Raw genomic sequence first — 14,736 nt, 5'->3', positions numbered from 1 at the left:
GAATTCAAAATTGTCTGTATTGCATGTTTTTGTGCACAGGGCCCACACATCCACAAAATTTGTGGCAGAATCCACATTACTTCAGAACCTCAGCTTAAAAAAAAAAAAAAAAAGGTTTCTAGCTCTCCACTACAAAGATAATCTTGAAGCCCTCCCCAGCTGGAGAACTCAAGTTTCAAAATAAATAGGGACTACCATCTTGGTTGTATCATTTGCTTTCATAGTAAAAATCTTCCCCCCGCCTCCGCTTTTTTTTTTTTTTTTTTTTTCCCCTCATTTAAGTGAAGCTATTGCAACACTTCCAGTCTGCCACTGCAGAGTGCCACAGAATCCAGGAACCTTGCCTGGAATATATAGGTGCTTGTTCATTTATCAAGTTATACTGTGAAATAGGGTTCAAACTCAACAGGAAAAATTCAATGCTAGTGGGGACTGGGAGAAGTGTACAATTCCACTGATTTCAACTGGGTTGCAACTTACTTACACAGTCAGTACATTTCACTCAGTTTCACATATTACTAGAATTACATGGGAAACCCTTTTCCTGTCCCAAGAACGTTTAAGAATTTGAAAATTTTCCTGTCCTGTATGGGGACAAAGTCAAAATCTTGAAGATTTTTATAAACAGTCTGAAAAAAAAAAAAAAAAAAAAAAACTGGTTGGAATCAATTGAAACATTGTTTCAATTGTGACCTCTTTTTTAATTAGAATATTATTTTTTGTTTTGAAATTTAAGCTAACAAAAAAACCTGGAATTTTTATTTCAGAAGCATCAAGACAAGACATTTTCAATTTTTTTTCAGAACAAAACTGATCGCTTCTCACGAACAGTTTTGTTTTTGACAAATCAGCATTTTCCACAAAAATCATCTCATCGAAAAATTCCTGAGCAGCTCTACAACTTAGCCTGGGTTGTAAGTTTATGAAGAGAGGTCCTCACCTCAACAGCAGTATGACAGGAGCGCATCACCCCGGTGCCAGTGGCGTGCATCTGTGCCAGATTATAGAAAGCCAGAATATGACCACCCTGGGAGGCCAAATTAAAATATTTCAAAGCCTGCTTATAGTCTCTCTTCACTCCAATGCCATCTACAAAGAAAGAAGCCATACCAAAGGTCAACACTATTCAGAGATTGCGAATGAATACCCCACAAAGGCAGAATTGCAACCAAAATGAAGGATATAGTATTTGTGTTTTTAATTTAAACAATTAAGTAACAGTAGCTGAAGGCAATTTGTTAAGAAAAATTCCATCAGGTAAGGTCTAAGTATTCAAACTGAAGGAACATAAAGACTATTTTACTATATTTTGTGCTAGGTGGTCTAAATTCTTGTGATGAATATACAGTACTGACTCATATATGTTAAACACACTCCTACTGTCCTAGCGCCATCTAGTGAATATTTAATGCAACAATATTCTGAAGCCACTTACTGTAATACATTGAGCCCAGCTGAAGCTGTCCATCTACCCATCCTTGTTCTGCAGCCTTCTGGAAATACTTTAATGCCAGTTCATAATTCTGCAGGAAGACAGGTTGAGTCATTATAGAGCCTAGCAAGGTGGCACACTAAGGAGATATATCCTCATCAAAATGAGGATGGACTTGTATGAATGCATCTGTGCATCAAAAATGGATTATATGCCCATAAATCTTTATAAGATATGTTTTTGCTGACAACAGGAGAATAAATACATTAATGCTTCTTGTCCAGCTATGTAGAAAAGTTACACATAAAACACAAAGAAGAGTTCTGTTGAGTAAGACAACAATCAAGTATCAGAGGGGTAGCCGTGTTAGTCTGAATCTGTAAAAAGCAACAGAGGGTCCTGTGGCACCTTTGAGACTAACAGAAGTACTGGGAGCATAAGCTTTCGTGGGTAAGAACCTCACTTCTTCAGATGCAAGTCAACAAGACAACAATGTGATGCAGTTGTGAAGAAAGCGATCATTCTTGGGGGGTGTATTAACATGAGTGTTGCATGTAAGAGACGGGAGGTAACTGTCCTGCTCTACCTGGCACTGGTGAGGCCTCAGCTGGAGCGTGTGGCCAGTTCTGGGAGCCATATTTTAGGAAAGATGTGGAAAAACTGGATGGAGTTCAAAAAACTTATGAGGAAAAGTTAAAACAACTGGGCATATTTACTCCTGAGGAAAGAAGAGTGAGGGGGAACTTGATAATGGTCTTCAAATTGTTAATGGCTGTTACGGAGAAGATGGGGATCAATTGTTCTCTATGTCAACTGAAGGCAGGACAAGAAGTATTCCGCTTAGTCTGCAGCAAGGGGAGATTTAGATTAAGTATTAGGAAAAACTTTCTAACTATAAGGGTAGTGAAGTTCTGGACTAGGCTTCCAAGGGAATTTTGGAATCCCTATCACTGGAGGTTTTTAAGAACAAGCTAGATAGACAAACACCTGTTGGAGTGGACTAGGTATACTAGGGTCCTGCCTCAGTGCAGGAGACTGAACTAGATGACCCCCCCCCAGTCCATTCCAGCCCTATGTTTCTACGATTTTTATGTACTCTTCAGAGTAGACTATTCTCTAGCACTTGATGGCAAGTGTCGAAAATGGGGCTATTAACTCAGTCTTTTAGGACACCCAAGAAATCACTAAATACTTTACAGGTTCTCCAACAAACCTCTGCTTCAAAAATCTATGCCAGTAGCCATAGGATGGGTATCCATAAAGCTTTGCTACTACAATAGCTGATTGCAGTGCTGTGCATAGACATAATTAGTTTGTTTAGCTAAATGGAATGGACACGTTGTACTGTTTCAGGAGAAAACAGCTCTAGAACCTCTTAGCTGCATGATTTAGCTTTGAAATAATTCAGCTCAACTACAGACACACCTTGAATTTTGAATGTATCTGTTTGCAAAGCTGAACACCTAGAGCTCCGGGAAGGTATATCTTGCACATGGGATCACTAGCAAAGCAAGTGATGTAAGCATTTGTCTCTGCAGATTTCCATAAAAATCTATACATAGACTTGCGTGTCCTTGAACCAAGAAATAAATAGGAATAGTTCAGAACTACATCTAAATTGCAAGACAAAATAAAGCTGGGTTTTAAAAGTATTTTAGGAATTATTTCAGTTCTGTGACTAGTAACATCTTTAATGGGCACTGGGTGTTCAAGTTATTTGAAAATATCATGGTATGTTTCTCAGTACTGGAATTTTACTTTCACGACTTATATCCATAGGATTTGAGCAACTAAAAAATGATTACATATGAAGGAAAAGTCAGCAAATAAGATTATGTAACCTAACACATAATTCTCTTCTACCAACCAAGGTATTTTAGAAATTGACTGTTTTTTCCGCTAGGTGATCAGGACTGAAAAGATACTATTCAGACTTACCACTGGAACTCCTCTTCCATACAGGTAAGCCATTCCTAGCCCACTCTGTCCAACTGGATTGCCCTGACAACAAAGGAAAGAAAAACACTTAAGGAGGGAAAAAAGTGGGGGACCTGGCTACAAGTTTTACCGAAGTATTTAATATGTCCTTTAATTCCCTCTAGGATAGCTACTGTTGAAGATTAACAGATTTTCATAAACTCTTTAATAGGCCATAGTCCCTCTTTAAGCCCTATGGTGCTAGCCTCTCCTTGGCACCTATTGTGCTACCCTTATTCTGTTACCAATCCATTGATTTCAGAAGAAAACTAGGGTATACCCAATACCAGAAGTAAGATCCTGTGCTGTGCCTCTCAGAGACACAGCACAGAACTTGCAGGCCAAGGGGAGGTGGCACTAAGGTAGCTTTCAGCCACCTATGTGGTCCTGAGTCTGGGCTGTTCTGAGGGCTGGAGGGGCCCGTGGTGTAGCAAATAGCCTTGGGGCCCTAAGTTATGACAACTTCTCTGGAATGTCAATTTATGGCCTACAGCACTGCCGAGAATCTCTACAGCACTGTGTGCTATGGCTCTGCCCGACACCCATCTCCATATACCAGGGCTTGTGAGTGTTCCTCTGAAGGCAGCTTTACACAGCTGTCTTCGACAGTGCATGCACTGGAGGGACTCTCCCCCAGCCAGGGCTGTTAGGATTCTGTTACACTGGGTAAAAAGTGCTGGAGTGCTATAAAAGGTCTGGAAAGGGAATGAGAATCTCACCCCAGGTATCATGACAAATTCAAGCAGTAATCAAGTTGCTAACGTTAGTTATCTTGTAGGGCATAGAAGAGCAAGGAAAGTACTAGCACTTCATCCCAAAACCCAAAGAACTGCATTCTCACCGCATTTTATACATACACTGTATTTCTTTCCCAAAAAGCTACTTCTGCCTCAAGTTAATCTTCCCATAAAATAAACATTTTAAATGCTCAAACTTCTTTCGTATTTAAAACTCAGTGAGATAATCTGAACATATTATCAAAGGAAATGAAAGCATATGGTGCATGGACAAGAGAAAAACTGCAGCCCATGATAGAACACAGTGTCAGTTTAATTTACAGCTATGCTATAAAACCATTTAGGAGAGTAAGTGAAGACTACACACACCCCACACACACTGCAGGGAAAATTCAGAGATGGGATTTAAACATCTAGAACAGAATCAATAGTTGCAGGTCATAAGAGAATTGTTGCACCTGTTACATTGAGCGGACTCCACGAAGCACTGTGGTCAGGAGATTACTTTTAGGTCTTATGAAACAGTCTATGTTTGTAAAGTACTTTACATATGAATTTTTAGCTATTTAAGTTACAAAAAATGAAGTCAAAGGGAGACTTTCGTGAACCAATCACTATCTACCTTTCAGAAGATATGGCTTTTATATTTCTAACTCATGAGTAAAAAAACAAAAAACAAAAACAACAAACAAAAAAACCCCATACCATATCAGCAGCTTTCTTGAAATACTGAAGAGCAGTCTCATTGCTCTGGGGTATGATATCACTTCCTTCCGAATACATCTGGGAGACAAAACAACTAACAGTTAATTAAGAAAGGGGAATAGTTTAGTTTTAAGTGGGAAAAGTGAAGAACCTCAACTAACTTTCCATGTTGAATTCATGTCCATTTCTTTTATTGTCTGTCATTGAAAATATACAAAAAAATTCTATTTAGTGCAAACTTTAACATGTATTGATAAGAAAAGATGTGTTTTTAAACTAAGGCTAAATAGTTGTCTTTTAAAAATAAAAGAAAAACACATCTATGAAAAGAAATTGCTCTTTAACCAATAAGATGATGTTGATTAGGAGGCTTTGTTATGGGAAACTATTGTATTTCATCAAAAGGCATTCTGGAAAAAGTTGAGATACCATATTGCTCCATTAACAGTAGTGTATACCATACACACATAGACCTAATATGCTGGAAAGGCTTAGGAGTCAATAAGGCAGAGCTAACACTCTTGTATTATTGTGGCTGCTCAGGGAGACAGATTATTGTGAAGTTTCTTACACCTTCCTCTAAAGCATTAGGACTTGAAGAAGAGCTCTGTGTAGCTCAAAAGTGTCTCTCTTTCACCAATAGAAGTTGGTCCAATAAGAGATTACTTCACCCTCCTTGTCTCTCTAAAGAGGCTTTGTTTGTTTTAAAATGAATGCCTAATTGAGGAGCTCAAGTCTTTAATTAGGCAACTAAATAATCATCCTGATTTTCAAAAAGTGGAGAGTACCCAGCAGCCCCCAATGAAACAGTCATCCACATTTGCATGCTCTGGAAAATACTTGTGTCTTACCTTTCCTAGAAAGGCCATGGCATGTGAGTTACCAGCATTAGCTGCTTGGTTGAAGTATTCAAATGCTCTCTGTGAGAAAGAATCCAAAAGTATTTTAGTCAATAAAAGCTTTTCCTTTCCATAAACAAATAGTGTTTGTAGATTCTATATTACACTCCATTGGTAACAGGTATATTACCAAATATTGCTTGTGATGTACAGTAAAGGTTCCAACATGAAGATGAACATCCCTTGGCATGCCATGAGTTAGCAAGAGGGGTCAGAAATAATGCCATTCATTTCAATTTATGAAGCAGCTTCATATCAACCTGTTTCAGAAGATGAATTCTCTAGGCACTTGCATAAGGTAAATTCACTCTATAATTACAATTCTTTTTCCATAATACATTTTGAGAGCACTGCCCCCAGGTGCATTTTTTTTTGGTGCCATAGAAAAGGCTGCACACAATGTCTGAGGACAACCTGCCATGCATGAAACCTGCCTGGTCTTCCTCTATCTGCAGAATGGCTCATGATTTTTAAGCACAGAATGGCCAAAATCCTGCCCAAAATTTTAACACAAAGTTGAGTGTCACTATTGGGAAACAGGAGCTGTTTAATTAGACATTTTGCCCAAGTCAACTGAATGATTAAATATACATAATAGGAGATTTCCCCCACATAATTTGCATACCTAGACCAGCAGCCACTCTGGGCCTGGCATGCCTCCAAAATTCAGGGAGGCGATGCCTCATTTTTCCAGTTGTGAGCAGTCTATGTAGCTGAGCCCTATTAGCCTAGCCTAACTCATCCCAAAAAAACTTAATTGCAGGGACATGTGTGTCTATAGAATGTTTTCCAGTCTGGGTAGATATTTAGATCTAATTTTGTACTATTCTGAGCTGAATACCAGGACTGTTTGATGTCAATAGGAAAAGGTCATTTAAGTCGGCTAAATTTAAAGTTCAGTTTGACCAGAACTAGCTGCTGGCTCTAAAAGGCCTTCTTGGTTTTAAATTCTTGATTGATACTTGAGAGGCGAGTGGGAACACTTGATCACTCTGGCAGTCACAAAACTGCACGTTAGGTATTTCAAATTGCCTCCATCTTCAGTGCAGACTCTATGGCTGTGCCCAGTCTGAACGATACATATGGATCAAAAACAATGCTGAACAAAGGATGTTTTTGTTTGTTTTAAGTTGACTTAAAGACAACTGCAGAGTTCATTCACTCTCTTTTTGGGAATTAGTCTGGAATAATCATCTTCACAACATGCCCACTCTAAGTCTGAGTTGCACCAGCTCTTCATTTACCATCTCATAAGCTTTTTAAAAATTCTGCCTGCCTTTGCAGCAAACCAATTTCTTCCTATTGCATAAGCCAACCCCGCACTGAGCTGGGAATTGTGAACACCTGGCAGTACTGAAAGCCACCCATCCATTTGCTGTTTATTCAGCCATGAAAGAGTATATTTATTGTATGGCAACAATTCTTGTAAACAACATGGGCCATATTCTAGTTTCAAAACTATGCATCAGCACACCAAGAAAAGCCTCTTACACATGCAAAAGCTCAGTCACTGAGATGTGCAATGAAGTCTGTTGTCTCTTATGTACAGGAATCTTGCGCCATGTATTTTGATTTCATCTCCAATGTCTTCAACTAATGTGGGGCAGGGAAATAATCTGGTCCTTCTACCAATCAGAATAATGCATACAACTTGCTAAGAAAGCCAGTCACCATTGCTGTATCAAGCCAACGTTTAGACAACAGTTTTAGTTTTTCAGGAGGACTAGACAATTTACTCTCTTGTAAATCATTATATTTATCACTAGGGTATAAATGCCAGTAATGACATAAAATGGGTACCTGGTGATTTTGCTCCACTCCTCTTCCTCCATGTAAATGTAACTGACCAAGGCCAACCTGAAAAATAAAATGAAAACTTAAAGCATTTTGTGCCCCTGTATACAGAAGCTTTATACACAAGCAATACAATTACAAATTGAGAAAATTAATCACATGCACAGCAAACAGCATACCAAATTGTTTATCAGAGATACAGATTAAAGGAATTAAGCTTGAAAACAAAATTATTCTACTTCAGTAGCTACCACAGTTTGAGGCAAAAGGGTGATTAAAGCAAATGAGTTGGCTCCCCCAGGTTTAAGATCCTTGTTAAGATATAAAAAAGATTGAACATCTTTGAATTTGTTACCCTAGTTTTTAAAAATCATATCCTCTCAATTCTTTATTTGTTATGGTCAGTCATCTCTCAGTTCTTCCTGATTTCTTCCGTTAATGTGGATTAAATGTAGTGGAAGGGAGTCATGTTTACACTCTGCAGACAGCAAAATCCTCTACCCAGAGAATAGATACAATGTGGGCAGTGGTAGGCCAAGCTTCCTCCACCTGGCCCTACCAGTGTGCCCCAAACCTGACCTGGAAAGGCTACTTTATTTTCAATGGTCTCTCTGCTGAGATTGCTAACAAAGGAGCCAATTAATGACAGCTGTGATGTGGACACTTGTCCACTAACTTGACTGAAAACAATTAGTTTTACATGCAATGGATTATTTGCCGTCAGTGACCACACAGCAGTCTAAGGAATGGAGTATTTCCATATAGTTACAAGAATTAACTACAGCATCTTAGATAACACTGCAAGATCACTTTTGAACGCCACCAAAGATCCTTTGGCTTCTACTTAACTGTGTCACTGCTACCATACATGGTTGGTATGTTGTTGGTCCAAAGGCCACTCCAGTGTTGTGTCATGTTTATTCCTTAGGGTGAACATTTCTAATGTAATGCTAGGTAGAATTCTGTTGGGTTCTACCGAACAGAGGCAGAGAACACCAACAAAGGGGAATGGAGAACATTCATGATTACAGACGACAGTTCTTCTAGTTAAATCTAGCCACCTTACAACCACAGACAAGATACCTAACTATGGTGATATTGGTCTCTTCTCCAAGGCCCTCAGTAATCCTCTACTCCTCTGTCCTGAAGGCCCTGCACTGTGACAGTCCTTCTGGCCAACGCTCCCTCCAGACCAGCCATTTCTGCTCCTAAACTGGCCAGAGGAGTTGGAGTGTTGCAAAGCTCTCTCCTCCTCAGGGTGTGAGGAAAGCAACCATTAGAATGTTGATCAAAAGAGGAATAAGAAAAAGAAAAATTGTGTTCGTCAATTTTTATTAGTGGAATTAAGTTTGAAAACCAAGAATGTTTTGGTTTCTCAACAAATACCTGAAAATTTTAATAAAACTATTTTCCATCAAAAGAAGTTTCAGTGAAAAATTTCTGATCAGCTCTAGTAACCATGTTAGTCTGGGAGTAAGAGAAAAAAATGGATTCTTGAGAGCTTCACACATTTGCAACTGCTCCAACAGCCTCTGGAAGAGTCCAACCCCATAGTGTTATACTGATCATACTTGTGCTTGTACATCTCCTTTCTCTGCTAGAAACTGGTAATATTGAATCAAATCTTCCTCCAGCATCCCACTGGCCATTCCTGGATTTTCCACTTCATCTGCCAGGCGAATTCTCTGCACAACTGTGCCTCCTGTCAGAGATATATCGCTAGCCACTGGTGACAAGAAGATGAGAAAAACAAGGAAAGCAACATGAAGTTAACATACTAAGACATATAAAGTAAGCCATTTGCAGACAACTTTCAACTGAGTGCTACATTTTTGGCACACCACCAAAAAGACTGGTTTTATTGAAATCAAACCACCACCCTGATCCCATAAAATGGGCAAATACGCCTGTACATTAGAGTAAGTATTTCTCAAGAACAAACTAGTTATCCTATGATTTTGTGTATTGTAGGCAGGGGAGTAGACAGTTTTGGTTGTGACTCTGCCGTACATGGATGGTGCACAATGCAAGACAGTTTAGGTTCCACAACCAACATTAACTCTGAATTTCCAGAATTCGAAGGATATTTTTGAAATAAATACAAAAATCTATTAAGTTTTTCTAGAAAGATGAGTTAATTTATAAGATTAATCCTGCCTGGGAATATCAATTTGTGAAGTACTTTGGCATCCTTTAGAATTAAAAGCTTAAATTTAAAGGTTATACATGGAAGAAGTTATCATAAATTGGTCTACAATATCTGTAAGAGCTAACCTACCAGTATGTTCAACTAATGGAAGTATAAGAATATAAAAATTCTAAATATTTTGAAGTATGCCCCAACAAATATTGTAGGTAATTCTAGATTTTCTCCTTCGTTAATATGAATTTTTTTTACCATGATTAGCCACAAGTCGATAGTGAGTGAGAGCAGATTCACAACTCTGAAGGACTCCTATCCCACCCCAGTACCGGTAACCCTGCAGAGATACAAAAGCAAGGAACCATCAGTTGTTATACAGCCACTTATTGGACATTTTATGCAGTTAAATAGTTGGATGCACTTGTGCGACTTTCATCAACTTTTCACAGCAGAAGAAATGCTTAAGGTTAGACGTACTGTTAAATACAAGGTCAGAAGGATTTTTTGGATGTCAGCCAATTACTCCTAACACAAATGAATAGGGTCTTACTAAATTTATTTTGGTCAATTTTATGGTCATAGGATTTTAAAATAAATTTTAAAAATTTAAAAATTTTAAATTTAAAATCATAAATTTCATGATTTCACTTATTTAAATCTGATGTTGTAATTGTAGGGGTCCTGACCCCAAAAAGGAGTTGTGTGTGTGTGGGGGGGGGAGGGGGAAGGGGTTGCAAGGTTATTGTAAGTGGGTTGCGGTACTGCTACCCGCACTTCTGCGCTGCTGCTGGTGGCGGTGCTGCCTTCAGAGCTGGGCAGCTGGAGAGCAGCAGTTGCTGGCCAGGAGCCCAGCTCTGAAGGCAGAGCCGCCGCCAGCAGCAGCACAGAAGAAAGGATGGCATGGTATGGTACTGCCACCCTTACTTCTGCGCTCCTGCCTGCAGAGCTGGGCCATCAGTCAACAGCTGCCATTCTCTGGCCCTCTAGCTCTGAAGGCAGAGCAGAAGTAAGGGTGGCAATATCACAACCCCCCCTAAAATAACCTTGTGACCCCTCTGCAACTCCCTTTTGGGCAGGACCCCCAATTTGAGAAACGCTGGTCTCCCCCATGAAATCTGAATAGTACAAGGTAAAAGGCACACAGAAGACAAGTTTTCATGGGGGAAGACCAGATTTCATGGTCCATTATGTGTTTTTCATGGCTGTGAATTTGGTAGGGCACTACAAATGAATGCAAGAGAAGTCAAGCAAAACAACTAAACAGATTTTGATGCCTCAGGAGCAACAATTTAACACATTCTGTTTAAAGGCTTTGCATTTTATTTACCATATTCTATGTGTGTGTTTTATATGGAGAAAAACAAGATCCTGCTTTGGTTTTTAAGGGCTTGAGTCTCCTCTCATTTATACCAGTGTAACTCTGGAGTAACTTCACTGAAATCCCTGGAGATAAATAAGGACAAAACAGTTGTGAAAGGAGACTCAAGCCCTAAGCGTTAAACCTTCCACAGAAGGTGGAAGCTATGTATTAAACCGTAATGGAATGGGTAGGCAATAAGAAGCACTGTATACACATGCTCTAGTGTTTAAAAACTGTGCACCTACACTTTTAAGAGAATATAAAACATTCATGATCTTAAAAATTGAGATATAATATTAGATAAAAAGGAGCATTTCTATTAACTTTAGTTCTGAGTATTAGCTATGAAATCTCACTTACTAAAATCATGTGCGCTATCAGATTTCCTCCAAGAGCTCCAAAAGTGTAATAAACCAGGGCCTAAAATAAGAATAGAAGATATTTAATCATTTGCATCTGAAGTGAAATAAAAGCAAAAGTGAAGAGTTGACAGTTACCTTAGCTTGACTGGAATTAACACCAAGACCAGATGCATAGAGAAATCCAAGAGCCTGAAATAAAAATACAAGTCAATGAATATTTGGAAGTTTTAGGATTAGGTTTGTAGACTAGGAACAAAAAAAAGGTAAATATGTTTATAACGACAAGAAAAAAGACTTGTCACAGTTTAGAGACCTATACTGCTATGAAGCTGCAGTGACCTGGAAAACATAACAGGTACTTGAGTGCATATAAGCAGACCAAAAAGTCCACTTTATTTGGGTAACCCCCACGTCTAATTCAGATGCAACATGTTTTATTGTTAAATATAAAGTACATGATTTCTCCAAGGTCAAGTAGGCTACTATGGATTTCTCTTATGTTCTAGAAGAGGCAATGTTGTCTGGTATCCCCCGGAGCGTAGGGCTGCAAGCCAAAGACTCAAGAGATCTAATAATGACTGACAAACTTGCTGAGTTGCCTTAAGCAAGCACCTTAACCTCTATGCCTCAGTTCTCTCATTAGTAAAACAGAAATAACTTCTCTCTCACCTGGAGTGTTTTGCAAGGATTACTTAATTTTCAATGCTCTATACAAAAAATTAAGTTCTATACAGAGAAGGAGCTGCCAGCAGGGTGTTCTCCAAGAAGGCTCTGGGACTGTGGAACTTTCTCCCCACCTTGGTTCAAATCAGCCCAGAGCTGATGGATTTTCAGGTATGCTGCAAAATCTATTTGACATAAATCCGGCCAGGGCAGAGTTTGAGTGTATATTCCTGGGGGCAGGTGTGTTGCTTTAATTTATTGGTTGGCTGAGCTAATTCATTATTTGTATATGATCAGTTTTGCTGCTGGGCAGTAATCATTTGCGATTGTAAATCTAATTAGTTATGACACTTAGAACTTTCTGAAGAAAAAACAAAAATAAGTACTGCTCTAGCTCTGCCACCTGGTACAGCTGTGTGGGCCAGCAGAGAGAGAACACAGAAGATACGGTGTCCCACGCAAATATAAGAGTTAACTTCCACAGTTTGACATGTTAGGATAATCAAGAGACTTCACCTACAGTGAACAGTTAATATCATTCCACCAAAACCAGAAAACTGATCAGCTAGTGGCTGCAACAGACATCAGTGATGGCTGCATACAGGATTTCAGAAGTAACACAGCTATGGTCAAGTCATAATCATGCATCAGTCTTGATCTGGACCTCACTGCCTGAAATTGTGAAGACAGGATAGCCAACAGGTTTACAAATACTAATCTACAGACATTTGTACCCACGATCAAAACATGTGTGTCCTGAAATGAAGACTAATATGTAATTCCACTTAAAAACCTCCAGTGTAGATGGTTGTGATGGTACTGCAGTATGAATACTGCTAGTCAGTGGGCCTCAAACTTTTTTACTGGCGACCCCTTTCACACAGCAAGCCTCTGAGTGCGACCCCCCTAATAAATTAAACACACTTTTTAATATATTGAACACCATTATAAATGCTGGAGGCAAGCAGGGTTCGGGGTGGAGGTTGACAGCTCACAACCCCCCATGTAATAACCTCACGACCCCCTGAGGTGTCCTGACCCCCAGTTTGAGAACCCGTACGCTAGGTGAATAAGGGGCCTATGCACTAGCTCTCTCCCTCAAGAATTCTTTCTTGTAGACAGCCTTTAGAAACTGAAAAAAGATACAAATGTTCCTGCTGAAATTTCCAGTACTCAGCAGCCCTACACCATAACAGTCACTGAAAAAGTTCTATTGCTTGTCATTTGCTCTCAAGATATTCAGAGCTGCAGATGCAGGGCCGGGGAGTAAGGGAAGGAGAACAGCACTCATTTAGACAACCATTCAAATAGTCCTACCCTTTAGACAAGTTACAAACAAACCTCAGTGCTGCTAACAAGCCTTTGAATCACCTCCACTCGTATGATAGAACATGGATATTAAGAGAATGAACTTCACACAGCATGCTCCAAGATTCCTTTATTGTCCCAGGAGGAGGGGTTGAATTAGGTTATGGAGTGGAGTGAGGGAGTTTACTTGATTGGGGCAAGATATCTTTGAAGTAATACATTACTGGTCATATGTTTAGACTGCGTAATTCCTTTAGACTAGCAAAAAAAAAATCCCACTTAATGTGATTAGTATATGCACATGGTTATATTTATAGGAATAGCTGCGTTCCATTCCATTGCCAGAAGTTTGTATATTTTTATAAAAGACATTCTAACAAAAACTACAAAAATTATTTTTCAGCCTCCTACTTAGAGCAGGTACTTTAATGACATTAAGGTGTCTGAGAGGAAATGGAAGTGGATGGAGGCAACAAAAGAAATTAAGGGAGAGAAGTGTGAGGTGGAAAAAAACATCTCAGTCTAAAGTGTCAGGATGAAGCTTTCCTTCAAAATTAGGTATCTGCACCTTGCATAAAGTGTATGTGTAAATATTTAATGAAAATTCTGTGTTGATACCTACAGCCTTTGAAACCAAAAGGTCAACAATTCTAGAACATTTAAAACATGTATGTTTGTGACTAAAAGGGCAATTATGTTTCATCCAACAGATGTCAAATTCCCAGTGTAGCCTACATAACCTTGAAAGAGCTTAACTATTAGCAGTTATCTTTATGGAAATCCCATAGCCAAACAAACAACACCGGGCCATTGACTCAGAAGTTAAAAAGATATTTGGTTGTCTAAAAAGTCTTCAAATTGTAGCTGCCTGTATTTTCCTGACCTACACCCAAGCTGGTAGTTAGTTAAAGCGATGAGCAGACCAGAACTTGCTACTTACACATAGGTGTAAAATAAACAAACAAAACAAACAAACATTTCCTTCTAAACGTCATTAAGTCAAAACATCAGTTCTAGATGTCAGATTTATTTAAGAGCAAAAAAGGTGCTGGATTGCAGCCCAAGAGACTTAAGTCCTGTTTATCCACAGAACATTTATAGCCCAAGGAAAAGCAGAGTCAGTTTCCCCCATCAACGTTCCTCATCCCATTCTAGAGGTGAGAAGGGAGGTCAGTCTTCATGGCTTATCCAGCCCTTGGTCATTGCTGAAGCTGACAACATGAAGGCTAAACAAAGCTCCCTTTAGAGCAGTGCCCCCCCTACTGTAATCTGACTGTGCCCCCTTGGGAGCGGAGCTGTGGCTGGGAGCCATGGCTGGGGTCAGGAGCCGGCAGCTGAGGCTGGAAGTGGAGCCAC

General features: G+C 39.3%; 1 protein-coding gene across 1 annotated transcript in view; it reads right to left on the bottom strand.

Moving 5' to 3' along the window:
* Positions 1-14,736, bottom strand: part of SEL1L (SEL1L adaptor subunit of ERAD E3 ubiquitin ligase) — a 49,195-nt gene that overhangs the window by 12,594 nt on the left and 21,865 nt on the right. The window contains exons 7-16 of the mRNA XM_034768163.1: positions 11,545-11,598; positions 11,408-11,467; positions 9,943-10,024; positions 9,116-9,270; positions 7,551-7,607; positions 5,703-5,771; positions 4,852-4,929; positions 3,371-3,433; positions 1,436-1,523; positions 941-1,089 (exon numbers count right to left, since the gene is read on the bottom strand). Coding sequence (XP_034624054.1) covers positions 941-1,089; positions 1,436-1,523; positions 3,371-3,433; positions 4,852-4,929; positions 5,703-5,771; positions 7,551-7,607; positions 9,116-9,270; positions 9,943-10,024; positions 11,408-11,467; positions 11,545-11,598 — 855 coding nt within the window. The remainder of the gene's footprint in view (positions 1-940; positions 1,090-1,435; positions 1,524-3,370; positions 3,434-4,851; positions 4,930-5,702; positions 5,772-7,550; positions 7,608-9,115; positions 9,271-9,942; positions 10,025-11,407; positions 11,468-11,544; positions 11,599-14,736) is intronic.

The sequence above is a fragment of the Trachemys scripta genome, chromosome 4 (assembly GCF_013100865.1).
Source record: "Trachemys scripta elegans isolate TJP31775 chromosome 4, CAS_Tse_1.0, whole genome shotgun sequence".
NCBI lineage: Eukaryota > Metazoa > Chordata > Testudines > Emydidae > Trachemys > Trachemys scripta.
Note: the sequence above shows the minus strand (reverse complement) of the source record. Positions and strands in the feature narration are given on the sequence as shown.